The sequence below is a fragment of the Giraffa tippelskirchi genome, chromosome 7, assembly GCF_054371585.1.
Source record: "Giraffa tippelskirchi isolate mGirTip1 chromosome 7, T2T-mGirTip1v1.2.pri, whole genome shotgun sequence".
NCBI classification, from domain to species: Eukaryota; Metazoa; Chordata; class Mammalia; order Artiodactyla; family Giraffidae; genus Giraffa; species Giraffa tippelskirchi.
In genome coordinates, this window is record NC_137281.1 from 80,791,031 (window position 1) to 80,817,842 (window position 26,812).

A 26,812-nucleotide genomic window follows, 5' to 3' on the forward strand; every position below is an offset into this window, starting at 1 on the left:
GGCAAAGGACAGGGAAGCCTGGCATGCTGCAGTCCGTGGGGTCGCAAAGAGTCAGACCTGACTCAGTGACTGAACAACAACATCCTGCCTTTCTGCTTGTTTTAGACTTAGAATTTTTTATTTAAATAACTGCTCCAAAAACTCTCAAAGTCACCTAGTTAGTAATTCTACTTTGCAAATGAAGAAGAGAATTTCCAAGCTAGTTGACTCAGTTAGAACAGGATGCTAATAGGTAGGCCACAGCCACAGATTTGTACGCTATGTGGGCCAATTAGTTAAGGGCAGGCATCTCACAAAGGTGTGACTGGTGTCCCGAAAAGGACCAGGTGAGTATGCAGATGGCGCAATAGACAGCCATCACTGCTAGAAGGAAACAGTGTGGCTATTGAGTCAGTAGCACAGCATTGGTAGTACAGCACATCTTAAACAAAAGAGAGGAGAGAGAAAGAGGCTGGGAGGAGAAGAGGAAGGAGAGGAAAAAGAAAGGGAGAGAAAGAAAGAAAAGAAGAAAGAAAGGAGAGAGTGGGGGAGGGAAGGAGGGAAAGAATGAGGAAGGAAGGAGGAAAGAAAGCAACAAATAATTGTCGACAAGTTCATGGAGATAAATAGTAAGGGAAGAATAGCAGAAGGAACCAGAACCTGAAGCATGGCGTGACCTTTAATCAGGGCTCTTATTCCTAGCAGGCTGTGAAGCAGCTTTGTCTTTACCTGCTCAATGGATCTCGCAATGCTGATGCACTGCTTTAATTTGGGAAGCCTTTCTCTTGAGAGACATGTCTTTTCTTGCTCTAAGTCTAAAGTGTTCCCAAGTGTGGCATTCTCTGTGACAGATGTACTACAGTTATGCTTTAGCTGACTCTAAACCCATAGCTTCCCCGTGCTTGAGTGGTCTATTTGATGTCCAAGAGTGTGTTTCCTTTGAGAGCATGTCTTTACTGGAATATCATCCAAGAAGGTAGGGAGGTGTAATCCCTTTGTTCTAAAACAGCCCCGGTGCAATTCGGTCACCCCATCCCCACTGCACAGCTATTCTTTCAAAAGGTCTTAGATACATTTGCTGCTGTATGTCAATGCCCTAGACCTACTCCCTGGAAGGGCACTGTTCAATAGAGGCTTAAGAGTCCACACCTTTCTAAACTTCTCCCAAGATTGCTCCAATTCCACACGACTCATTGTAGAGAAAAGAAATTTCAAAACGAGTTTAACGTTACCAAGGAGACAAGACTCTCTGGTGAATCTTTCGTCCATAGCTGTACTTCTTATAGGAATCTCAAGGTCTTGTTCACAAAATCAACCACATAACTGGCAGGACCAGCCAGTTCTGTACGTCTGTGATTATTCTGCATGTCTGTTCCTCAGTAATGAAGTACTGCCATTCTTCTCTGAATTCTAACCTTCCCACCATCTTCTTCTTGAAGGAAGGCAGAAATGTAGCCAAGTGATACTGCTTTTGGAACATGTGCTCCTTGTCTTGTACCAGGAGCTGAGCTCTTCCTGCCAGTGTTGATGTCTACCGAAGGAGGCATTGCTTCTCTAACTCCCTCTTGCCTGTCCAAGAAAAAGGAATTTGTTTCCATCTACGAAATAGTTTGCATTCTCTTTTAGAGCCTTGATTAGCTCAGAAAGGGCTAGAGTCTTAGTAAAATGCTTTCTCCATTGTTCTTATGCCTATAATGACTCAAAAAGTATGCATGCAAAAGTTTGTTGCTGTAAAAGTATGCTTCAAAATTCAAGGAAATTACCCCCTTTCAAACTTAACACTTGATTTTCAGCATTTTTACTTGAGATGGCAGCCTAGTTAATTATTCCACTGCCTGGAACCTAAGAAAAGAAAAAGAATTGGAAGGTGATTTTTTTCCCCTTGTGTTTCCTTATTGTGGTTTTATTGTAAATATATCTCTTGGCTTGCTTTTCTCTTACCTTTCTGCTTTGAATTTGTTAGTTAATATCAGTTAACATTTGTTTAGTAAAGACAAAGCATGAACAATTTAACATCGTAATACGCAGCACAGTGCTGTGGAATAATAGTCATTGATAAATTAACTGGGTCTTTTTTTCCTTTGTGTTTTGTGAAAATTCTTCAAAATGCAGAGAGCAATATAGTCTATAATCTAGTAGAGATGAAGTTTATGCACCTGAAAATGTGGACATATTGAAGACAATCTGTTCCTTAAATCCCTTAGCGAGAAGCAGTCAGCACAGTAAGTTGACACCTAGTTGACAAACAAGAAGGCAGAACCTGAAACACCTACGCCCCTCACACCTCAGGCCATTGGAATTATTTAGACCATGGGGCAGAATATCTATTGTTCTAGTACCATGGGTTTAAATAATGAAATGTAAGTAGTTTCATAGAGGACAGTGACACAAAATTTCCTTTTCCTTTTTTCTGTTTTTTAAAGCAATGTATGTGTGACATATATTGCTTGTTGTCATCCAAATCTCTTATTTTATTTTTAAAATAGTATTGTTTTGCATTTTTAAAATAGTATTTGTTCAGTTATTTTATGCAGAAAAGTATAAAGAATAAAAAAACTGCCCAATAATTTCATTCTTAGAGAATGCCTCTTGACGTTTAAAAATAATAGTAATATGTTTTCATGACTTAAAACTCAATCAGTACCGATAGGAACAAAATGAAAAGCAAATGTTTTTTGGTTTTAATTGTGAAATTTCAGATTCTGTATGCCTGGGGACAACTCCAGGTATGTCCCTAAGAAGTGTCCAGATTTAAGAATAAAAGAACATGTGAAGATAAACCTTGAAAGTGGCAAGGGTGATAACATACAACATAATGCTTTTTATAAAACTGACTCCTGAATATTCAGAGAAGGTGACAGAAGAACTCCAAAATGCTAAAAGTGCTGATCTGTTAGAAAGTTCAGAACAGACAGGACAGCTTTGATGGGCTTATTTGAAGTTGTCACAGAAACTGCAAAGAAAGGCTTCATTCTATTTTTCAGGATTGGTGGATAATTTATGAACAAGAAAACAGTGACATGCTTCCATTCATGCATGTGTGAAAAGTAAATCACAGAGATTATGGGGTCAGCTAACCATACCAAAGTGAACTAAATGCACGATTTTTACGTAATCAGTTTTCTTGATCAGTTTTACACTTTTGTAAGAATGATTATAGCTTGGAGCAACCTCTGAGATATTCTTCTGGCAATGAGTCTGATGATTATATGACAGCGAGACTTTCCTATTATGACATATATGATGTATGTATTAAATCAGAACTGTGATTCATATCCTCCCATTCTCAGGTAATAAATGATAATGTGATAGTGTGTGTGTTGACAATTCAGTTATTTCATCTCTGCCAACACTTTCCTTCCCCAGGCCATGAAAGTGACAGCACCTTCTAAGACCCCGAAATCACCGTGGGATTATGACTTTTTTATTTACAATGGTGTTGTAGACAAGACAGCCCCGGACTTCTTAGCTTTCAAGGAGCATTTCAGTTTGTCTTGGGGAAGTATTTTTTCTCTCTTGGAACACATCGAGAAGTTTCTCAAGGACTATGCGATACCAGAAGTCAAAATAAAAGGTAACAGTTTAGTAACGCTCCTTCCAGAGTTTGAGCTGAAGAATAAACTTACCAGATATGACCTTCTGTCAGTGTTAGAGAACCCAGTTGACATCCAAAAGATGTTAAATCTTCCGGGGCAGAGGTACAAGGGCCAGGATGGAAAGACAGAGGCTGCCATGAAGATCCAAGCCACGTGGAAATGCTACAAAGCAAGAAGATTTTTCCTGACTTATCGCCGGCAGAAGTGGGCATCAGGTGTCATCACCATTGCGTGGCTCTTACATTGCCATAAGACCCGGCTGAGGAAGCTTCTGAAGGAATCACGTGAAAGACACCTGGAGAATTTCCGCATCCGAGCCAAGGTACACAAGGCTGCCAGCTGTTAAGGCAGACCTCTTTTTCTAAACATTTCTCGCTTGAACAATTGCAGTAAGTTGTCTCTTTATCTTCCTTCTCTCTCTCCAACTCCCTACCCCCTCCACTCCCTTTAATGTACAATGCACAAACCCTACATTTGTCTCTACATCATATTTTAGCCCTAATAAGAAATCAGGCTTTTGTGCCTGCAAAATCTGTTGCAATTTTTCTATAGAAAAAAAGTCCCTTCACTTTGACTATGGTAGTTCTGTCAGAAAATCAATGGTTTAACTGCATTACCTTTTCTCCCTATATATACCTCCTGGGCACTTTAATTTGCTAGAGAAAAAAAAAATCCTCTCTTGTCTACATTGCTGTCACCACTTTGTCAGAAAGTATTTAAGTTTGCAGACAGCCTTTTAATTAGTGCTCACAATTTCATTTATGTTTGCTTTCTCTTTTTTTCATTCATATTCTGTTAATTAAGTGAGCTGCCTCTAATCTTCCCCTGCCAGTAGCATCATGTAGCCACCTAATTAAATTAATTGGGGAAGATGTTTTAAGTATGTAATTAAATCAATTAATATAATTTATGCCTGGCTTAACTGTACAGTGGAAAAACAGCTGAAGTTTGACTAGATGAATCCACTACAGCTTCCTGTCACTGATCAATGCTCTTCTTGATTTTTAGCATCTGGCAGCCAACTGGAATCGCATCAGGACCTCCAGGAGGACTATTATCCATATCCCATCATTAGGTATAACACTTTTGCCTGCAAATCTATCAGCAACCTCTATTACCCACCACATTATGGCTCCTTGATTGAGTTCAAGGAAGGCCCCTTGTTTTATTCAAATTGGTCTCGGCAGGAAAATGTTCTCGACATGATGAGAGTAATAACACAGGGCCCTCGCTCGAGACGGCGTTTAATTTGGGGATTAAGCAAATAAAGTCATTATGTGGGGGCTGCTATTCAGTGGAGAGGTGATTTGCTGTAATTCGCTTTCATCTGTATGAAATGAACTAAAAAGTTGTATTTTTTTCCCCTGAAATAACCGATAATGTTTTCGATCTTCTTTAATGATAGAAGAACACAGGCTTGTGCGTGTTGTTGTTGTTACGCCAATAAGCCAGGATATTGCTGTACACTGTTTTTAATCAAATGTGCAGTCAAAATGATAAGCTACATTCTCTGAAATTATTTAGTTCTAATTACGAGCAGATGGGATGCTTTATTTGCACCTAGGGCGTCTGAGCAAAAGGAAATGCTGTGTGAACAAGAATAATTAAGAAGTTGAATAGTGTTTTTTGCGCTTAAATAATCTGCAGTTTCATGTTAATTAGCACTAATGTAATTATTTAATTACATTTATGAATTGGGGAACTTAAAAGCTGTTGTCTGCAACACAGTAGTAAAATAGGTATGCCAAAATGATATTGGGAATTTCAGAAATGTGTGTTGGAAGTTCCTTTAAAACATGAACTGCTGTCAAAATGTTTGGGATTCGTTTGCATCTTTGTTTTGTTTTGTTTTGCTTTTTATCTGTCAAGTGTGTTAAATTTCCTTGGTTGAGGCCTAATTTCCCAAGCTGACTTGATAGAGTTTTAACAAACAGTAAAACTCATTGAATCTTCATTTTACATATTAAGGCCTTTTAAGCAACTTAGAGCAATGCATTAAGTGATCTATTGTAATGAAATTCTGGATTGTAATTTATTTGTGTATATGAGTTTGGGTACTTATGCATAGTATAGAAACTAACACATGAGAAGCAAAAAAACTTTAATAATTATGTAAATATGATTAAGATGATATGTTAAATTAATTAAACATTAGTAATAACAAAGTAATGTTAGATTTTAACATTAGGTAGGAGAGGTAGGATGTTGTTGATTAATTGTCCAAAGAAACAGACTGGCTTTGTAATTTTATAAGATGATGAAATGTTAAAGGTTAGATTTTAACATTTCCTTGATTTTAAAGTATTTACATCTAAGTACTTGTAGAAAAGTTGAGAAAATACTTCAGTTGCACAGATACTTTTAGGTTAGATCTTTTTTCAAGACTCACAGAAGAAATTGGTTTCTTCCTGGGATGTAAGTGAGGTAAGACAGATCTGAATTTCATTCTAACTTAGGCTTTTGTTTTGGTGGGACTACTTTTGCACACAAAATTAGTTCACACACAGAAATTGCACTTGTAATTGATTACAACCAGAGAGGCTAATTGCAGACCCAATTAACTGGCTCGAGTCCTTAGAAAAAGGTACAAAAGCCTTTTGCTTCTGCAACTAATTGTGGACCTGACCTGATATCATGTGGGAAATTTTGTCTTGCAGTCTCTATTTTACTCAGAACTATAAATAGAAATAAGACCCCCATGCTTGTAATGTTGACAAGCAGAAAGGTATTATAGACCCAATTTCACAAATTTCTTCCCTCCTATACCCTACCTTCTGACTCTGCAGCCCTAAGCAGTCAGCCCTGCAGAAAAGCCTAATAGAAAACAAGTCTCCAAAGAGGGTCAACTTATGAAAGTAACAGTAATATAAATTGGTCAATAAAACATGATTTTAAATGAAGCTGTCTTAAAATTCCAAAAGAGATTGCTGAATATAAAGTAAGTAGTAGTCAAGAAGATCCTCTGGAGAAGGAAATGGCAACCCACTCCAGTATTCTTGCCTGGGAAATCCCATGGACAGGGAGACCTGGTGGGTTACAGTCCATGGCATGGCAAAAGAGTCTGACACAACTTAGGGACTAAACAACAACAAAAATAACCTGGACAGAAACTATAACTAGAAGACATTATTTTAAATCTGATAGTAAAATTAGTTTTATTCTAGATTACTCTTGCTCAGTTTAAATACATACTAAATTTGAACATTTTCTTTATTGCAGTAATTTTTGCTTGTTAACAACATAGTAACCCATTTTAGGTGAGCAAGAAAAGTTGATAATCATGTATTTACTAAGAGATAAGAATAAGCTCAGATATTTTTCTCAACTGAATATTTAAAAAGCCCAATTTCAAACTTTCACAAGAGAATAATACTTGGGCTTTGATCAAATTGTATTTGTTTCTAAAATTTATGCTTTAGGTTATGAAATGACTGTGGACATTAAATTGGATTTAAATAGCTTAAACTGTCATCTGGTACCTATTCCACAGGCATAGTTCTCAAACCATACCTCCTTTTTTTTTTTAAAAAATGATTTCTTTCCTTCCTTATTAGTTGCTCAGTAGTGTCTGACTCTGCGACCCCATTGACTGTAGTCTTCCAGGCCCCTCTGTTCATGGAATTCTCCAGGCAAGAATACTGGAGTGGGTTGCCATTCCCTTCTCCAGGGGATCTTCCTGACCCAGGGATTGAACCTGGGTCTCCTGTGTTGCAGGCAGATTCTTTACTATGTGAGCTACCAATGATGATGGCTTACCTTTTTTTTTTAAATTAGTTTATTTTCTATTTTTTAACTTTAAAATATTGTATTTGTTTTGCCATACACTGACATGAATCCACCATGGGTGTATATGTTTTCCCCTTCCAGAACCCCCCTTTCACCTCCCTCCCCATCCCATCCCTCTGGGACATCTCAGTGCACCAGCCCCGAGCACCCTGTATCATGCATTGAACCTGGACTGGCGATTTGTTTCACATATGATAATTTACATGCTTCAATGCCATTCTCCCATATCATCGCGCTCTCACCCTCTCCCATAGAGTTCATAATACTGTTCTATTTGTCTGTGTCTCTTTTGATGTCTCGCATACAGGGTTATCTTAACCGATTGACTAAATACCATATATATGTGTTAGTATACTGTATTGGTGCTTTTCTTTCTGGCTTACTTCACTCTGTATAATAGGCTCCAGTTTCATCCACCTCATTAGAACTGATTCGAATGTATTCTTTTTAATGGCTGAGTAATATTCCATTGTGTATATGTACCACAGCTTCCTTATCCATTCATCTGCTGATGGGCATCTAGGCTGCTTCCATGTCCTGGCTATTATAAACAGTGCTGCGATGAACATTGGGGTACACGTGTCTCTTTCAAGTCTGGTTTCCTCAGTGTGTATGCCCAGCAGTGGGATTGCTGGGTCATATGGCAGTTCTATTCCCAGTTTTTTGAGGAATCTCCACACTGTTCTCCATAGTGGCTGTACTAGTTTGCATTCCCACCAACAGTGTAAGAGGGTTCCCTTTTCTCCACACCCTCTCCAGCATTTATTGCTTGTAGACTTTTGGATAGCAGCCATTCTGACGGGCGTGAAGTGGTACCTCATTGTGGTTTTGATTTGCATTTCTCTGATAATGAGTGTTGTTGAGCATCCTTTCATGTGTTTGTTAGCCATCCGTATGTCTTCTTTGGAGAAATGTCTGTTTAGTTCTTTGGCCCACTTTTTGATTGGGTCGTTTATTTTTCTGGAATTGAGCTGCAGGAGTTGCTTGTATATTTTTGAGATTAATTGTTTGTCCGTTGCTTCATTTGCTATTAGTTTCTCCCATTCTGAAGGCTGTCTTTTCACCTTGCTTATAGTTTCCTTTGTTGTGCAAAAGCTTTTAAGTTTAATTAGGTCCCATTTGTTTATTTTTGCTTTTATTTCCAATATTCTGGGAGGTGGGTCATAGAGGATCCTGCTGTGGTTTATGTCGGAGAGTGTTTTGCCTATGTTTTCCTCTAGGAGTTTTATAGTTTCTGGTCTTATGTTTAGATCTTTAATCCATTTTGAGTTTATTTTTGTGTATGGTGTTACAAAGTGTTGTAGTTTCATTCTTTTACAAGTGGTTGACCAGTTTTCCGAGCACTACTTGTTAGGCATACCTTTTTATTATGTACACTTCCCCTGGGAATACTTGAAGAAGATTTCAGCTGGCCACAACATGCCTACTTTGTCACCTGCACTGGAGACTTATCTACATAATTTATGATAATAGGAATGTATGAAAGTGAAGCACTTTTTCTCTAAATACATGCCCCCTCAATCTATTAAATATAGTAATTTAATTTCCATAATTAAGAGGGATTCACTAATCAAAATCAGTTGGTAGGTATGTAGGATTCAGGTACATATTTAATACAAGTTGCAGCCTTATCCTCTGTTACTATTTCCACAGGAGACTTCTAATCAGATCTGGTGTGGAATTAGCCCCAGAAATAATTATACCATGTGCTAACCAATTGGGCTTGCACTAACTTATTTAAACCCCCAAAATGAAAGCTTAGTAGCTAATAACTGCATAATATATTACAGTTGTAGGCATTTGGTTATTTGTGTATGTAGTGTTGCACACACAGGAGTAATTGCATTCTCCAGACCCCAATCGCACAAAGGATGGCCTCTCAGTAGTTTTGACCACAAAATATTTACCACATATTTAAAAATCTATGGCTTGATGGGCATGAAGACAATTACACATTGCAGAGCCATCACCTCTTTGAAAGGAAGAGTTATGAGACATGACTTGCTGTTATATATTTTGGGAAGTACTCCCAGATGTAACAGAAAGTTTTAGCTGTTTTTAACCAACAGGAGAGGTAGGATGTTGTTGATTAATTGTCCAAAGAAACAGACTGGCTTTGTAATTTTATAAGATGATGAAAAGAAAGTAATCCTTTCCAGGTTATATAGGCTCATCTCTTAATTGGATATTGCACATTTTTATCATTTTTATTAATGAAATATAATTATAACAAAATAATCTACTATGGTTCATAGCAGGAATAGAATACTAGGGTCTATTTTAAGTAAAATCTATCAGTCAAGCTAAGTAAGAACTGCAACAAAGAATCCTAATTCCTCTAGAAAAATCAGAGGTCTAAATAAAACCTACAAACTAATTCTGCTTCCAGTTTCTTTGGCCAAGTTACTTCCTCCACTTTTAATTTAACCTCCATGCTTCTTTATTACAGTGCATCACTTGCTGCTACACTTAAGCTCAGTGGCATTTTAAAATATGTTAACATTAAATGAGATGTGCTGAGTATGGGGCTCTGATACCGTGAACAGGTATATGAGGCTGCTGCCAACCAATTAAACTCCCAGTCATGACCTTCCTCTGTCACTTCTCTTCCTCCTTTAAAATACAAATAGGGAATGTATTGAGGTGGGATTTCCCCTTTTCTCCATGTGATCTTTTATTTCATTACCTATTGATTTAATGGCAAAAAGGAATGTATATAGTTCAGCCTCATTTTTTTCCATCTGTGCATTATTTCAGCAAATTATCCTTGAGGCTAACAGAATTCCTGGTCTCCAAGATACTCCAGTCCATAAAATTATGGATCCTGTTACTGCAAGGCTCATGAAAATGTTTTTCTGTTGCTCTGTATTGTCACAAAAGCCTGAAAGACAGAGAAGCTAACTTTTATGCACAACTGCTATATCCCAAATCCTCATGAGACAATTCCTTCCTAACACCACTCCCTTTTCACCAGAAGGTAAGAACTGTGCTCACTTTCATTTGTGATCAGGTGTGGGACCAGAGCCCAGAGGAGTATATCTCGAATCACATTTTTACTGTGCCTCTGAGCACATTAACCTTATTCTACTTTCCCATTTCAAGCTGACAACTCAGAGACACGATACATTTCTTCTGCTTTCACCTCAGGGCTGGGAAATCAGGACTTTCAGTCAAATCTTTGCAGCCTTCAAAGTGTATTTTGGCGAGAAGGGTGGAATCCTCAGTTTAGTTATGATTCTGCCACGCTAGATTTTTGAAACAGATGTACTGCCAAGATCTTCCAGGCAGCAGTTCCCAGAAAATCCAGATCTTTGGGGATCAGGAATAAAATATGCTTAAAACTTTCAGATTTCTTTATAGCCCCAATTAAAATGAAAATATATTTCTATTCATCCATGTTGTATTCATCCAAGTAATCCAAATCAACATGCATTCACTGGTTAGATCAGGGTTGGCCCCATGACCTTGTAATATTAAATGACCCATTTGGACTTGAGCTGTCTATCAGATGTTGTACCCTAAAATACAGAAATAGCATTCAATTGGGTGTCAAGTGACATCAGCTCCTGTGCTTTTGATGAAATGATTAATGTTAGGATATGGTTCAAAGAAAGTCTTACTTATACTAAGATAAAATATATTTTTCATCTCTTTATCATAAAAAATAACAAAATTTTTGTTCAGTGGTCCTCAAATTTACACTTGTAATGACCATTGAAGACCCTGAAGAGTGTTGGTTTATGTGGATTATATCTGTCTATATTTATCACATTAGGAACTAAAACTGAGATACTTTAAAATAGTTTATATTAAAATAGCAATAGTAAGCACATTACCAATGTTAACCTAGGAAACCATATTTTTATTTTAAAAAGACTCTTTCTTTTCCAAAACAAAAAAAAATTTAGTGAGAAGAATGGCATTAGTTGACAAGTTTGCAAATCTCTTAATAGAAGGTAGTAGGATTCTCCTATTTCTGCATCCAATCTGTTGCAATATACTGTTTTGGTTTAAGTATATGAAGAAAACCTGGCCTCACACAGATAAGTATTTGGAAAAGGGAGGAATACTTTTCATATTTTATAGCCTTTTCAGATAACTGTGTATATTCTACTTTGATTTTATATCAAAACTCAACAGTGATTATTTTTAAGATTTACTTTCAATGTGGAATCTGAAATCAATGAACTTATATTTTGTGGCAGGATAATATTGAAAAGGGGAAATGTCATCTCAGTATTATTTTGAAAAGAGTTTTAACCTTCCAGGCCTCTTGTCCCCCAGGTCCCCAGACCACGCTTTGAGAATCACTGACTTTAGTTGCATACAGTGCTATGCCAGTCACTGACAAAAAGTTGGAATAAGAAAAAATCTTCACTCTTTTGAGGGAAAGGCTTTCAGCACCATACAGAATCCATTTGGCCAGTTTGGTTTGAGAATGTTTTCAAAACTCAGCAAAGATTTGAGTACCTCCTATGTTTCTTGTGTGTGCCTCATCACAAATTTCTCTTATTTCCCTCCGAAGTGCCCCCAAAACAGTTTTTTTAATCTGTTTTTTGTTTGTTTGTTTTTGCTTTGTTTTTATTTTGGCTGCTCTGCATCTTTGTTGTGGTGCATGGGCTTTCTCTAGTTGCAGGGCTGAGACTTCTCAAGTTGCAGCATGTGGCTGAGTTGCCTTGCAGCATATAGGATCTTAGTTCCCTGACCAGGAATCAAACCTACATCCCCTGCAGTGGAAGGCAGATTCTTAACCACTGGACCACCAGGGTAATCCCAACCCTCAGTTTTAGTTTCATCATATTGAGACTGGATGGACCATATACATAACCCAGACAGGCCTCCCTCTTGCTGTATCTTATCTCCTACCTCAGCATCCTGTGCTTTCACACTTGCACAAGTAATTAAAATCAGGGTATAACCATAATGTCTAGATCACATTTCTCTAGATGACTGCAGGATGTTGATGTGTAATCATTTATAAAGTATGTTCCATGTTCCCTAAATTTTTATTATTAGAGTCCAAAGTTTCACTAATGTTTAACTTTTTATGAATTGGAACAATTCAAGATGATTTCTATAATAATGCCACTCTCGCTCAGCTTGCATCTTATATGTTCTCTTGAGTGGAAGAGAAAGGGATAGAGTTACAGCTACTGCTTTTGTAACCCTGCGTATGCCCTTTGGTGTGTGTGATGCATTTGAACATTGCCTGTCATGGGTTTCCAAATGGGGAAAAGGTTGAGAATCACTGCTCCAGTTCATCAAACTGAGACATGAGTGACTCCCATCTCAGGTCAGAACGACAGGCTGAATGACAACTATGTAGTAACTGGAAATCTGTTATTAACCCCTTCTCTGCCTTAGGTACAATTGTATGGTATAGGACTTGGAGACAAAATAAACTAGGAGTCAACCACAGAGTAATAAGCAGGGTTCAAGAATACTTGATTTTACTGCAACAGTAGGGGCCTGTCACAAAGGCACCCACAGTCCCAAGGAGTCATGGTCACTGAGCATGGCCTTGCTCATGTTCTTGGCTCTCTGCAGTTGCTGTGAAGAAAAAGTCAATCCTAGCAGGACTAGTTTACTGGGTTGCAAAGAGGCAATTAGCATCATCTGATAGGAGTTTGTGTCAGGGTGAAGACAGGGATGGGAAAGAAGATGAGGGCAGAAATTAAGATGGAGAAATGATAGCCAGTAACCATTAATGAGCATCCTTGGTTCCATAGAAGACCAAAAGTATGGTAGTTGGAAAACTTCAGAGGGACAGCACTCAGGTACCATTTTTCAATATTAAGCAGAGGCAATAATATTTTGAGGAAAGATGGAACACTTTATCAAACTATGAATATTTTGCAGGTGATGAGGATATCGTAAGGAAAGAATCTGTATTCTTCTTTATAGTGGTAAGGAAGAGAGCGTGTCCCTTTATGCCAGTGCTGTTTTATTCTATGCTGATAAGGACCTAGAGAAAGCTACAAATCCCACTGACCATTCCTTGAGTTTCCCAGAAATTCTCCAGATCAGAGAACCCAACTTCATGAGTGTTGAAAGGAGAGGAGGGAGTGATGAAAACACAATAGAGAAAGGGCTAAGAATGTAAAAGACAGATTCTTTGAGTAGGCTCTTCAGGCACATTTCCTTGACTCATTTGATTGGGAGTATCACAGCGTTCCTGTTCTGATGGAGCTTACAGTCTGGCTAACGGAGCCAGAGTGATGCGGAGGGAAGGTGTGATGTACCACAAACAAGTAAACAAGCTAGCAAAGTAACGTGTAATGACAAAATGAGAAAAGTGGTGAAGAAAGCGTGTGAGAATGACAGTAAGGGAAGACTGAGAACCTTCTTAGAAAAGGGAAGTCAGGTACATCTGACAGCAATTAGGGTCGATCAGCTCCATAAGCTAGAAGAGTAGTATTTTGATAGCACAAGTAATTTGTGCATGCTATAATAATGATTTCCCTACATTTGAGTAGAGCTCCTTTTGAGAACTTAAGTCTGGCTCAGCTGAGGTAGGAAAAATAATAGTAACAACAACAATACTTACTGAGCACTTATTCTGAGCTCTAATTAGGGATCTCAATCCCCCATCCCCCTTCTTTCAATTAGAGGTGAAAGAGGAGTACACTGTCTGGAGGGTGGTTCTTACTGGGAGTAAGGGAAAGTAGACAGTCATAATAGTTTTCTGTAGCCCTCTGACCAGTTACTACAGCTTAGTGGCTGTTGTTGTTGTTCAGTCACTCAGTTGTGTCTGACACTTTGTGACCCCATGGACCGCAGCCTGCCAGGCTTCCCTGTCCTTCACTATCTCCCAGAATTTGCTCAAACTCTTGTCCATTGAGTCGATGATGCCATCAACCATCTCATCCTCTGTTGCCTGCATCTCCTCCTACCCTCAATCTTTCCCAGCATCAGGGTCTTTTCCAATAAGTAGTCTCTTTACATCAGGTAGCCAAAGTATTGGAGTTTCAGCTTCAGCATCAGTCCTTCCAATGAATATTCAGGACTGCTTTCCTTTATGTTTGATTGGTTTGATCTCCTCAGTCCAAGGGACTCTCAAAACTCTTCTGTAGCACCACAGTTCAAAAGCATCACTTGTTTGGTGCTCAGCCCTCTTTACGGTCCAACTCTCACAACTGTGCATGACTATTGGAAAAGCCATAGCTTTGACTATGTGGACCATTGTCAGCAAAGTGATGTCTCTCCTTTTTAATACACTGTATAGGTTTGTCATAGCTTTTCTTACAAGGAGCAAGTGTCTCTTCATTTCATGACTGCAGTCACCATCTGCAATGATTTTGGAGCCCAAGAAAATAAAATCTGTCACTCTTTCTACTTTTCTCCATCTATTTGCCATGAAGTGATGGGACCATAAAAAGAAATGCAAAAAAAAAAAAGAAAAAGAAATGCAAAAAAGTAAAATACCTGTCTGAGGAGGCCTTACAAGTAGCTGTGAAGAGACGAGAAGCAAAAAGCTAAGGAGAAAAGGAAAGATATACCCATTTGAATGCAGAGTTCCAAAGAATAGCAACAAGAGATAAGAAAGCCTTCCTCAGTGGTCAGTGCAAAGAAACAGAGGAAAACAATAGAATGGGAAAGACTAGAGATCTCTTCAAGAAAATTAGAGATACCAAAGGAACATTTCATGCAAAGATGGGCTCAATAAAGGACAGAAATGGTATGGACCTAACAGAAGCAGAAGATATTAAGAAGAGGTGGCAAGAATATACAGAAAAACTGTACAAAAAAGATCTTCACGACCCAGATAATCATGATAGTGTGATCACTCACCTAAAGCCAGACATCCTAGAATGTGAAGTCAACTGGGCCTTCGGAAGCATTACTATGAACAAAGCTAGTGGAGGTGATGGAATTCCAGTTGAGCTATTTCAAATCCTAAAAGATGATGCTGTGAAAGTGCTACACTCAATATGCCAGCAAATTTGGAAAACTCAGCACTGGCCACAGGACTGGAAAAGATCAGTTTTCATTCCAATCCCAAAGGAAGGCAATGCCAAAGAATGCTCAAACTACCGCACAATTGCACCCATCTCACACGCTAGTAAAGTAATTCTCAAAATTCTCCAAGCCAGGCTTCAGCAATACATAACCGTGAACTTCCAGATGTTCAAGCTGATTTTAGAAAAGGCAGAGGAACCAGAGATCAAATTGCCATCTGCTGGATCATCGAAAAAGCAAGAGAGTTCCAGAAAAACATCTATTTCTGCTTTATTGACTATGTCAAAGCCTTTGACTGTGTGGATCACAATAAACTGTGGAAAATTCTGAAAGAAATGGGCATACCAGACCACCTGACCTGCTTCTTGAGAAATATGTATGCAGGTCAGGAAGCAACAGTTAGAACTGGACATGGAACAACATACTGGTTCCAAATAGGAAAAGGAGTACACCAAGTCTGTATATTGTCACCCTGCTTATATAACTTATATGCAGAGTACATCATGAGAAACGCTGGGCTGGATGAAGCACAAGCTGGAATCAAGTTTGTCAAGAGAAATATCAATAACCTCAGATATGCAAATAATACCACCCTTATGGAAGAAAGCAAAGAAGAACTAAAGAGCCTCTTGGTGAAAGTGAAAGAGGAGAGTGAAAAAGTTGGCTTAAAGCTCAACATTCAGAAAACTAAGATCATGGTATCTGGTCTCATCACTTCATGGCAAATAAATGGGGAACAGTGGAAACAATGGCAGACTTTATTTTGGGGGGCTCTAAAATCACTGCAGATGGTGACTACAGCCATGAAATTAAAAGACACTTACTCCTTGGAAGGAAAGTTATGACCAACCTAGATAGCATATTAAAAAGCAGAGATATTAGTTTGCCAACAAAGGTTCATCTAGTCAAGGCTATGGTTTTTCCAATAGTCATGTATGAATGTGAGAATTGGACTATAAAGAAAGCTAAGCACTGAAGAATTGATGCTTTTTTTTAAAAATTAGTTTATTTTTCTATTTTTTAACTTTACAATATTGTATTTGTTTTGCCATACATTGACATGAATCCACCATGGGTATACATGTGTTCCCCTTCCAGAAGCCCCCTCCCACCTCCCTCCCCATCCCATCCCTCTGGGTCATCCCAGTGCACCAGCCCCGAGCACCCTGTATCATGCATCGAACCTGGACTAGCGATTTGTTTCACATATGATAATTTACATGCTTCAATGCCATTCTCCCATATCATCCCACCCTTGCCCGCTCCCACAGAGTCCATAATACTGTTCTATTTATCTGCGTTTCTTTTGATGTCTCACATACAGGGTTATCTTTACTGATTAACTAAATACCATATACATGTGTTAGTATACTGTATTGGTGTTTTTCTTTCTGGCTTACTTCACTATGTATAATAGGCTCCAGTTCCATCCACCTCATTAGAACTGATTTGAATGTATTCTTTTTAATGGCCAAGTAATATTCCATTGTGTATATGATGCTTTTGAACTGTGGTTTTGGAGAAGACTCTTGAGAGTCCCTTGGACTGCAAGGAGATCCAACCAGTCCATCCTAAAGGAAATCAGTTATGAATATTCATTGGAAGGACTGATGTTGAAGCTGAAACTCCAATACTTTGGCCACCTGATGCAAAAGGCTGACTCATTGGAAAAGACCCTGATGCTGGGAAAGATTGAAGGCAGGAGGAGAAGAGGACGACAGAGGATGAGATGGTTGGATGGCATCACCAACTCAAAGGACATGAGTTGAGTAAACTCTGGGAGTCAGTGATGGACAGGGAGACCTGTCATGCTGCAGTCCATGGGGTCACAAAGAGTCAGACACAACTGAGCAACTGGACTGAACTGAACTGATGGGGCGAGAGGCCATGATCTTAGTTTGTAGAATGTTGAGTTTTAAGCCAGTTTTTTCACTCTGCTCTTTCAGCTTCATCAAGAGGCTCTTTAGTTCCTCTTTGCTTTCTGCCATAAGGGTGGTGTCATCTGCATATCTGAGGTTATTGATATTTCTCCCGCAATCTTGATTCCAGCTTGTGCTTCATCCAGCCCAGCATTTCTCATGATGTACTCTGCATATAAGTTAAATAAGCAGGGTGACAATATACAGCCTTGATGTACTCCTTTCCCAATCTGGAACCAGTCCGTTTTTCCATATCTGGTTCTAACTGTTCCTTCTTGACCTGCATACAGATTTCTCAAGAGGCAGGTGAGGTGGTCTGGTATTTCCATATTTTTAAGAATTTTTGACAGTTATTGTTTCCACAGCTTACTGGCTAAAACAATACACAAATTTGTTGCTTCATAGTAATAATTCGTTAGTTCAGAAGTGTGAAAGGAGCTGAAATCAAGGTGTGGGCAGGGCTGCATTCCCTTGGAGGCTTTAGAGAAGGATTTGTTTTCTGACCCTTCCAGCTTCTAGAAGCCACCCACAATGGAATGAACAAGAAAAGCCCATGGCCCACTTCCTCCATCTTTAAAGCCAGCAACGTGGCATCTCTGTGCCTTTCTTCTGTAGTCACTTCTGCTCTAACTCTACTCTGCCACCTCCCTCTTCCACATTTAAGGTCCTTGTGACGACATTGGGTCCAGCCAAATAATCTAGGAATATCTCCTTATTTTAAGGTCAGCTGATTCTAAATCTTTATTCCATTTGCAGCTTTATTTCCCCTTTGCCATGTAACCTAGCATATTCCCAGATTCTGGGGATTAGAAGGGGGACAGCTTTGGAGGCCATTATTCTGCCTGACACATCAACTGAATATAAAATTGGCAAAAGCTCTTTGTCCCTCTAGAGTTCTCTCCTCACACAGGGAGTCTTGTCTTCTCTCTTACTTGACACAACCACATTTGTCACAAGAGTTAAAGATGTGGTATCTGAACTATATAATAATTTGTAGGTTTATGTTACCTTGGAAAAGAGATAAGGAACTTACCCGAGTTTCCTTATCTGTAATGGGAGAGGGTTGAAGTAGAAGGTTTCTCAAAACTCCTCTGGTGTTGCTAGTCTCACCTTTAACATATCCATGACTTTAGATTGTATTCCAAAGTATGATGTTGGATTGCCACTGGCCATGTCTGCTGAACTCCTCAAGGCCACAACATCCATGCTGACAGTTTCCTGGTTAAGTCACTATTGTATTTAATATATGCTGCCTACATGGATGAGGTCTTTTCACCTAGGTGTCAACATGTGTACTTTGTGGATGTACAAAACATAAGAATAAATCTGACTTTTAAAAAATTGACCCCTAACTTCTGCTCTGCTGATGGCAATGTGCCTTGCATTGTATCTTGCCCACTTGGAATGATCTGTTGCTTGTGGCAAAATTTGTTTTTGCTGTTACAAGCTTTGGAAGTCCTCATACCTTGTAATTTTAAAATATCTTCTGTTTACACAGTAACTTTCAGTTTACAAAATATTTTCGTATCAGTTGCTCCATATGATCTTCTGTAACAATGCCCTGAGATTGTTAATATACAGTTCTGTAATATGGGTGTATTTGTAGGGTTAACTGAGTAAACAGATTTATCATAATCCTGCATAGACACTTTATATGCTCCTTGATCAGGGTAACAAAGGTATTGAGCAATTTGTTGGAAAACTGACCTCAAGTAATTGATTGAAACACGACGTACTCACATGCTGCATATGTGGCAAGAACATGATCAGACATCCTTTATGTTTTAAACTGAACATCATTTTAATGAGCCATCTCACACTGCCTTTTATCTTTACTTTTGAAAGGAAATGCGTTCATAGAATGCTCTCAGGCACTTTTCTTAATCATACTTTATTCTCTAGGCATTTTTCCTGCCTTCTTATAGTCTTGATAGATGATATTCACAGTACATCTTCCTAAACGTTTATCTGAGTATAGACAGAATTATACATATGCAAAATCCCAAGAGTTACATTATTGCAGCTGCACATCAAGGTGGCAGTGTTTGTAGCTGTCTATATTAACTTTCATATGCAGAGGAGCTCCCCAAATTATTTTAGAAATTAATAATTTTCAAAAATAATTCAAACAGCCCACTTGTTCTTCTGCCTTTTTAGTTCTTAAGTTCATCTGCATAAAGCAAAAGGGAGACTTTTAGATGAATTGTAAACTCATTTAATTTCCAGACGTTGTCTAGTGTTTAAACACTAACATCAAAGCAAAAAGCCAATTATCAGAGTTCATTTGATCTGAAGCCCTGTTGCCTGAATTGCTATAGTTTTCCTTATGCTGAAAAGGAAATCTGTCACATCTCGAAGATGTAGTATTTAAAATCACTTTATCTACAGCAGTTTAACTTGAAACATGTGTTTGGGCTCACTAACCACAAGGAGGCATTGAAGCATCTCTTCAAAATGTGAAAAGCAATTTTATTATTTTTTTAAAAGTTACACCTACAGTTGCTGACTTACATGTAAACAATTATGCATATTTGTGAGTATGCATGCCTTTTAAGTTCGTGTTTTGATCCACTTTTTAATTTTAACCACTGAAGTAGCAGGAATTTTTCCTGCTGTAGAAGATTCTGGGACAATAATTCACACATGTTTTCCTCCTGCCATTCCAATGGACACGAAAGAAACGGTGGGGCTTTCATTAGTACTGGCAAAGTACCTACATTAAACTTTATTGCCCTTTAAGGTTAAAGTTCTTTTGACTGTGTGAGCAGAAGCATATTTCTTTAGTATGTAGAGTTATTTAAATACATAGTTGCAACAGCAAGGGTTTTGTCTGAAATCTGAGTATCAGTTGAGAATGATTCTGGGACATACTTCAAAATGTTACATCAGATGCATGGGTTAAAAAGGCAAAATATTTTTTAAATCTGAGCATAATGTTTTTACATGCTCTTTTGAACATTCGTGTTAAATTTCCAAAATTTTCCCATGTTTCTGTGATCCTGATTCCCAGCAGCTTTGTTGGTATTGAAATATATGTACCTCTCTGTTGCAGAATATGCTGCCAAGCACATCTTCTAGAGTAATGCTTAATCCCTTGAGGAGCAAGGACCTCATTCTTAGGCGTTGGATTGTTTCTGAAGATGCTTCATAGACGATTCTTTTCTGGAAATGTGGACCATGACACTGAAATCCTCATGGGCCATTTTACCATATTGACTTCCTCATTCTGAGTTTTGACATCTGGTTTGCCTTTTAGGATATTCCCAGCCTGTGCGACAAAATATTGCTGATTTCAACACACAGCAGAACACGCAGCTGGGGAGACTGTGTGACATCTTAGGTATAGTAAATACTTTTACACAAATGGCTCTTCAGGATGTTTATCAATGAATGTTGATTAAATGTTTTTGTTTTCACCCTACAAAGAAAAGGCTTGTACTTTTCTTTGAAAAGTATGTCTACTTGTAGGGCAATTGAATGTTTCATTTTAAAGGACATATTTATAGTGAAGTCAACTTGAATAAATGAGTGACATTTTAACCAATTTACTTGGGTAATTTTCTAATTCTCTTTGCTGCAGGATTGAATAAGGATTTCTCTCCTATAGCCCCAACTCTTCTTCATTTACTGAATCTGGCAGTGAAGAAAGTCAACATTTTATATCTGTGTCAATTGTCTATTATATTATGAGGAATGAGTGGAAGGGACCAGAACGGTGTTTTTGCACATTGTGTTTTCATTATAAGAATAAGAGGGGAATGAAGATAGATTTAAAAGAAGCTTCTATTTAAATATATATCATCTAGTTATGAGAAAACAGCAAGTGCCTAGTGAAGGGAATTCTTAGAAACACAGACCTTGGGTGATAGATACATCTTTGTAAAAGTCGAGTTCTAGTACTGGTTTGGTCAGTTTTAAATCAGACACCAACCTGGGGCCCGGAAAGAAGGACACAAGAATGCTATGGCTTTGTTTGACACTGTTTGAGATGAGGTTTAATGAATAAAGGTTTCAAAGCCTAAGCAATAATATTGAATCAGTATGGGAGATCCTGGCTAGAAATTCAGGGTTAAACAAAAATTAGCCTTTTTTTTTTTTTTTTAGTAAGTTTCCAAGTAAGAACTTATTAGTATTGTTAAAATACAATCGCTTTGGCCCTTATTTAAGCAAAACAGGAAGAATTTTAAATTATCAATGACCAACTTGGCTGGTTCCCTGGAATGACATACTTTACATGATTCATATATATTTCAGCATCATTATTATTTTATAAATGCCATTTGGTAACAAAAATATATCAGTACTAGAAATTTACAGTGTCCTAAAATAATAATAGGGTAATTGCTTTAATCTATTATCTAGGCACTAATATTGTTTTTCAGCCTTACAAAAATTATTTTAATGACTTAAGATTGATTTGTTAGTGCTAAGCTATTTCAACTAAAAACCTGACTGGGTGGAAACCACTGAAGTGCAGCAGAGGGCAGACTTTGCTCTAATTTGTTTGATTAATTTTTTTCTTTAGCTTTTTATATATCCTTCTGTATATTTATAGTCCAAACCATCACCAAAGAATTTCTTTACAAAGGATTCTCTTTATTAGAGAAAACTTAAATGTATTGGGCTTCTATTTTAAATAACTCAATAATTCAGTCTATGTCTATCTGCAATGGAAAAGTTTGCTAATATGAACCTTTCTGAGAGATTACAAACCAAATGCCTTTTCTTTGAATACCATCTTCATGACACAACAAAGCAATCCTAAAACCCCTTCAAGAGAAGTAATAAAAGTTTAGAAATAAATGAGAAGATAGGAAAAGTACTTGCTTGTGAAGTAAAAATATAAAGAAACTAGGAAAATAAGTGGTAATTTGTGGAAGAATGAATGATTTCATTTTTATAATTCCATTAATTCCTAGTAAAGGGTGTTGATTTTTCTGCTTATTCAGGGGAAACAAAGGTAATCTGATCACATGTTAAGACTTGTTCAGATATTGGCTGTAAAGTCAGGGTATCAGGTGGGGAGACCTCAGTGGCTAATATTTTCAACTTCTAGATGACTTTAAGCAAGAGAGTGACTGATACTGACTATTGACTAGCAATCAAAACAATCTCATCTTCTCATTAATTCCTTTCCAACATCACCAATTAATTTTGAACATTTGTCGATCCACAATCAAACTGGATGATGCTGGATATTATTGTTAGTGATATAATATTCCTTTGCCCAAAATGAGCAGGAAGGGTAAAATTAACAACATGATTTCTTATTATTTGTAACCCAGAAATTTCTTCCCAAGAAAAATTTAGTTTTCTTCCGCTATGGAATCTTTATTATTTTTGTTGTTTGTTTTTGTGTCCTTTTTTATACTTAAAACCCCCCACTAGTTTGGTTTTAAAAACGACAAGTTTGATAAGATACTAGACTTTTATTGAAAACACAAGATTTGTGATAACTAATTTGATCATTCAACAGTTGAATACAAGTTTTGTAACTGCTATCTCCTCGGTTAATTTATTTTGAGGCTCATGTGGCAATGTGCTTTCAACATTAAGTAGGAGCCACTTAAGTATTTACATTTATGGAGCACTTACTCTGGGCCCACCTCTGGTCCAGTTCAGAAGACACTGCTTCTAGCCACAAGATGCTCTTCTCCAGAACAGATTTCTCCTGCATGCTGTTGATCTCACTATTGTGTATGACTTTCAACTTCCTGAATCTTTCCATTCTCCCAGATCCCTATGGTCAACTCACAAATATTTATTGAGTGACTCCTGCACACTTGATATTGTACCAGGGCATGGGGGATTTTTTTGAAAAGCATACACCTTACTTTTAAAGGGTTTGGAGAGACAAGATCAAAGGATTTGGAACAGCAAGATAGAACAGCAGAGGACACTACTTCATCGTGTTAAATCTTCAGGCACTGATTAAAAGGAGCACAAGTGTGGAGGGTGAGGTGTAGAATCACTGTTAGCTGGCCTAGTCAGGGTGGACTTAGGGGCAGATTGGTTAGGGCATCTGTATTGTTAACTGAGCACTTATTATGTGCTGGATACTACACCAAGTGCATTATGTGAGTGTGTGTGTGTGTGTGTGTGTGTGCGCACGCGCGTGTGTGTATTCTTTCATTTCATACTCTCCCAAACTCTGTGCCCTGGGTGATTTTATTCTCTATTTACAAAGGAAGAAACCAATACTTGGAAAGATTAAATAATGTACCCCGGCTTGTATGCAGCTGAGCAAGAATTTAATCAGTCTGTGCTCTGTATACTCTGCCAAACTGAACAGAGGAGTCTTAACATCCTCCCCTCTCCACCCTCCTTGATGAAGGAAACACTTTACAGTGCTTCCTCCTCTGACCTTTCCTGGGCACCTGTTCTGCATGTGCCATGTATCTACCACCCTCTACCATGTTTTAGGGCTGTCTGTACATGTGAAATGGTGGCTTCTCATAGGCAACATCTCAGTTGCTTTGATTCCTGCATTTCCTTTCGTGTCTAGCGAAGTGCTTTGTCCCTAGTGATCAGTCAATTATTTTACGAATGAATGAGTGACTCCATTGGCTGCTGATTTCCTGTCCATACTCCCTAAAATATTCTGCAGCCTGGAGTGGGTAATCTCATCTCACTATTCCATTTGGATGGGAAATTTAATTAGGATTTCTTCTTATGCACATAATAAGAAGCACATCTTAAGAAGGAGAACAGTTAAATTAAGATAGTGTTTCCTTTAAACCAAGAATCACTAGATGTCCTACTTAAGTAATATAGTCCTCTTTGGGAATGGAGAAAAGAAAAGGTTGCTTTCCTGAAATAATCATTGCTATGGTCATAATCAGACCATTTATTTGGATAGAACATTCCCAAGTCCAAGCAGAATAAGAAATTGCAATTTCATCAGCTTTCTAAAGTTAATAGCTTGGTTTTATAATTTACTAAAGTTAATGGGATAAAATTTAAAAGCAGTATGCAGTTCCCATTGAGGTTAATGGGAGTTTGGGGGCTAAATCCCTATGTATTTATTTGAAAGTACAATTCCATGGTACCTGTCAGTTCTCCTTCTGAAGGAATCATTGTGTCTACTTTTTGGTAATGGTGTTATCTTTTTTTTTAGAGAAATGCTAAAGTTTAAAAAGTCCAGTTGAATTGCTAGGATCTGTGCAAAACCAATCTAAATTAACTTGAATGTGGCTTTTGGATATGCTCTTTATTTTAAACTGCACAGCTTCAATCTGATGCCAGAGTTCATAATGTCATTTACCTTTATACCAGTAATTAACATTGCGCCTGTTGTTTTTAGATGCCAAAGTGAGTGTCATCTACATCTGCTCTCATCGAATGAATGACGAGTTACTGCTGTATTACAATAAAATCCTGAGTCTACAGGCAGCTGTCAAATCGGGGAACCTTGAGGACAGAAGTGACCTGCGGGACAGGTTCAAAATTATCACCCCCGAAGCTATAAACATCTTCACTGTGAGTTTGTCTTCTAATTACTACGGCTTCAGGGATGCAGTAAAATTAAATTGGAAATTTTATAACTTGCAACGCTCTGGTACACATCAGTGAAATATTATTGCAAGTTTAACAGCTTTACTGATTAGACTACTAGTTGGACTGTGGGAAATAAATATCCCAGTTTAACTTGCAGACTTAACTGAGCTACTGCTGCCCAGTTTCTCTGTAGCTGAAGCCTAATTGTAGTTATTGGGTTGTACTATCAAGTAGGTGAATTTATAACATCTACAGATGCTTTTTCTTAGTTTTGTGTGGAGAACACCAAGGCAGAGAAAGGCTGGGGCCTGCCTGTGGTCACAAGCCTAGTTAGGGACAGCCTCTGTTTTCTGATTTCCAAACTAGTATTTCTTGTTACAGGCATCCCTGGTGGCTCAGTGGTAAAGAATCTGCCTGCCAAGCAGGAGACACAAGTTTGATCCCTGGTTCGGGAAGATCCCCTGAAGAAGGAAATGACAACCCATTCCAGTATTCTTGGCTGGGAAATCCCATGGACAGAGGATCCTGGTGGGGTAGAGTCCATGGGGTCACAAAAGAGTTGGACGCAACTTAGTGACTAAACAACAAGAACAAATTCCTTGTGATTCCATGGGTTTTTTCCCTCCAGGGGAATTTGGTCTTATATATCGTATCACATGGTTCATCATGAACAAGGTTCAGATTTTCTTTTTTAACTTTTTTAGAAACTGATTTTTAATGAGTGGAATGCATTCTGAGTGGAATCTTATCCCTAGACAAGAACTTTTGGGAAATTCATGGAAACGTGATGGCAGCGTTTTTAGAATAAGGCAGTGTAAGAGATGGCATGAAATGAATTTCTCCATGTTTTAGCAAGAATTTAAGCTTTCCATGGTAAACAGTCAACATTTTAACACCTAATAGGCTATACACTTTTGAGGAGTGCCTGAATTTGCTCATAAAGATAACTTTCTTCATTCACAAGTGTAATGCACCCAAATCAGCTCTCGATCATCAGAGAAACCAATTGCATGGTTCATGTAGGAAGTATTATCTATGTGTTGAGTTACTACGCACTGACACTTCAGATGCATGATTTGACCAAAATCATGGGGAGGGGACAGTGGGATCAAGGGATGCTATAGCATTTCTACTTTGCTGGTGTACTCAGTGAATTTTACTCTTCTACCAAATGGCCACCTGGTGCAAAGAACTGACTTATTGGCAAAGATCTTGATGCTGGGGAAGATTGAAGGCAAAAGGAGAAGAGGATGGCAGAGGATGAGATGGTTGGATGGCATCACTGACTCAATGGACATGAATTTGAGTAAATTCTGGGAGACAGTGAATGACCAGGAAGCCTAATGTTCTTTAGTTCATGGGGGTCACAAACAGTCAGACATGACTTAGCGAGACTGAACAACAACCACCACCAAAATGAGGATTTTGCTTTTTCATAACAGGATACCTCAATACTCCCATAAGAGTGCTTTGCCTAACTCTATTTCACTGGCATCACTTGGCTGTGTAAGAGGTAGCAAGGGCAGGAGCAGGACAAGCAAGAGGAAAAGGGGACAGATCTTTGCCACTTACTTATAATCTTAGAAACTTCCCAATATATCCATCAACGCAAGGATTGCTTTGGTGCTTCCTAGTTATTCCCTGTCCTCAATGTCAGAGTTACTGTGGATACTGGGAAGCAAGAAGGAAAAGAACCACCATTAGTATGTGGTTAATTTCCTGATTTTCTCCATCCAGAAACTGGAGCTAATGTCTGGTAGCTGCTAGTAAGCCGTTTCCGTATATCTGGAATGCCAGTATACACTGAAGAAGCATGGAGAGGGGAAGGGGCACTAGATTTGGGGAAAGGAAAGTGAGTAAACAGCTAACATTTATCAAATGCTTAGCAAACATTTTCTCATTTGATGCTTAGGACACAGCAATTTCCTTCTATGGCCGAGGAAACCAATACTCCCTTTCTAGTCCTAAGTTACTAGTGGGGCCGGAGTATGAACCCAAATCTGTCTGACACCAGAACACCATCATGAACTGGAAAGACCTCCTTGCTTCTGGATGACCTTGTGGTCTTGGGCAAGC

The 26,812-nt window shown here is 38.3% G+C and overlaps 1 protein-coding gene and 1 long non-coding RNA gene across 18 annotated transcripts in view; one reads left to right on the top strand and one right to left on the bottom strand.

Annotated features, from left to right (window-relative positions):
• Positions 1-26,812, top strand: part of IQCH (IQ motif containing H) — a 220,420-nt gene that overhangs the window by 100,900 nt on the left and 92,708 nt on the right. For 16 of the 17 annotated variants that reach the window (XR_014060030.1, XR_014060031.1, XR_014060029.1 and 13 more), the window contains 4 exons: positions 3,346-3,897; positions 4,584-4,650; positions 20,496-20,579; positions 24,543-24,718. Coding sequence is in view for 14 of the 17 variants with exons in the window: in XM_081511831.1 (XP_081367957.1) it covers positions 3,346-3,897; positions 4,584-4,650; positions 20,496-20,579; positions 24,543-24,718 (879 nt within the window). In the remaining 3 variants the exon portion in view is untranslated. The remainder of the gene's footprint in view (positions 1-3,345; positions 3,898-4,583; positions 4,651-20,495; positions 20,580-24,542; positions 24,719-26,812) is intronic. The other variant, XM_081511828.1, reaches the window with a different exon arrangement.
• LOC145514311 (uncharacterized) overlaps positions 1-26,812 on the bottom strand; it is a 178,579-nt gene that overhangs the window by 36,349 nt on the left and 115,418 nt on the right. The window lies entirely within an intron of this gene.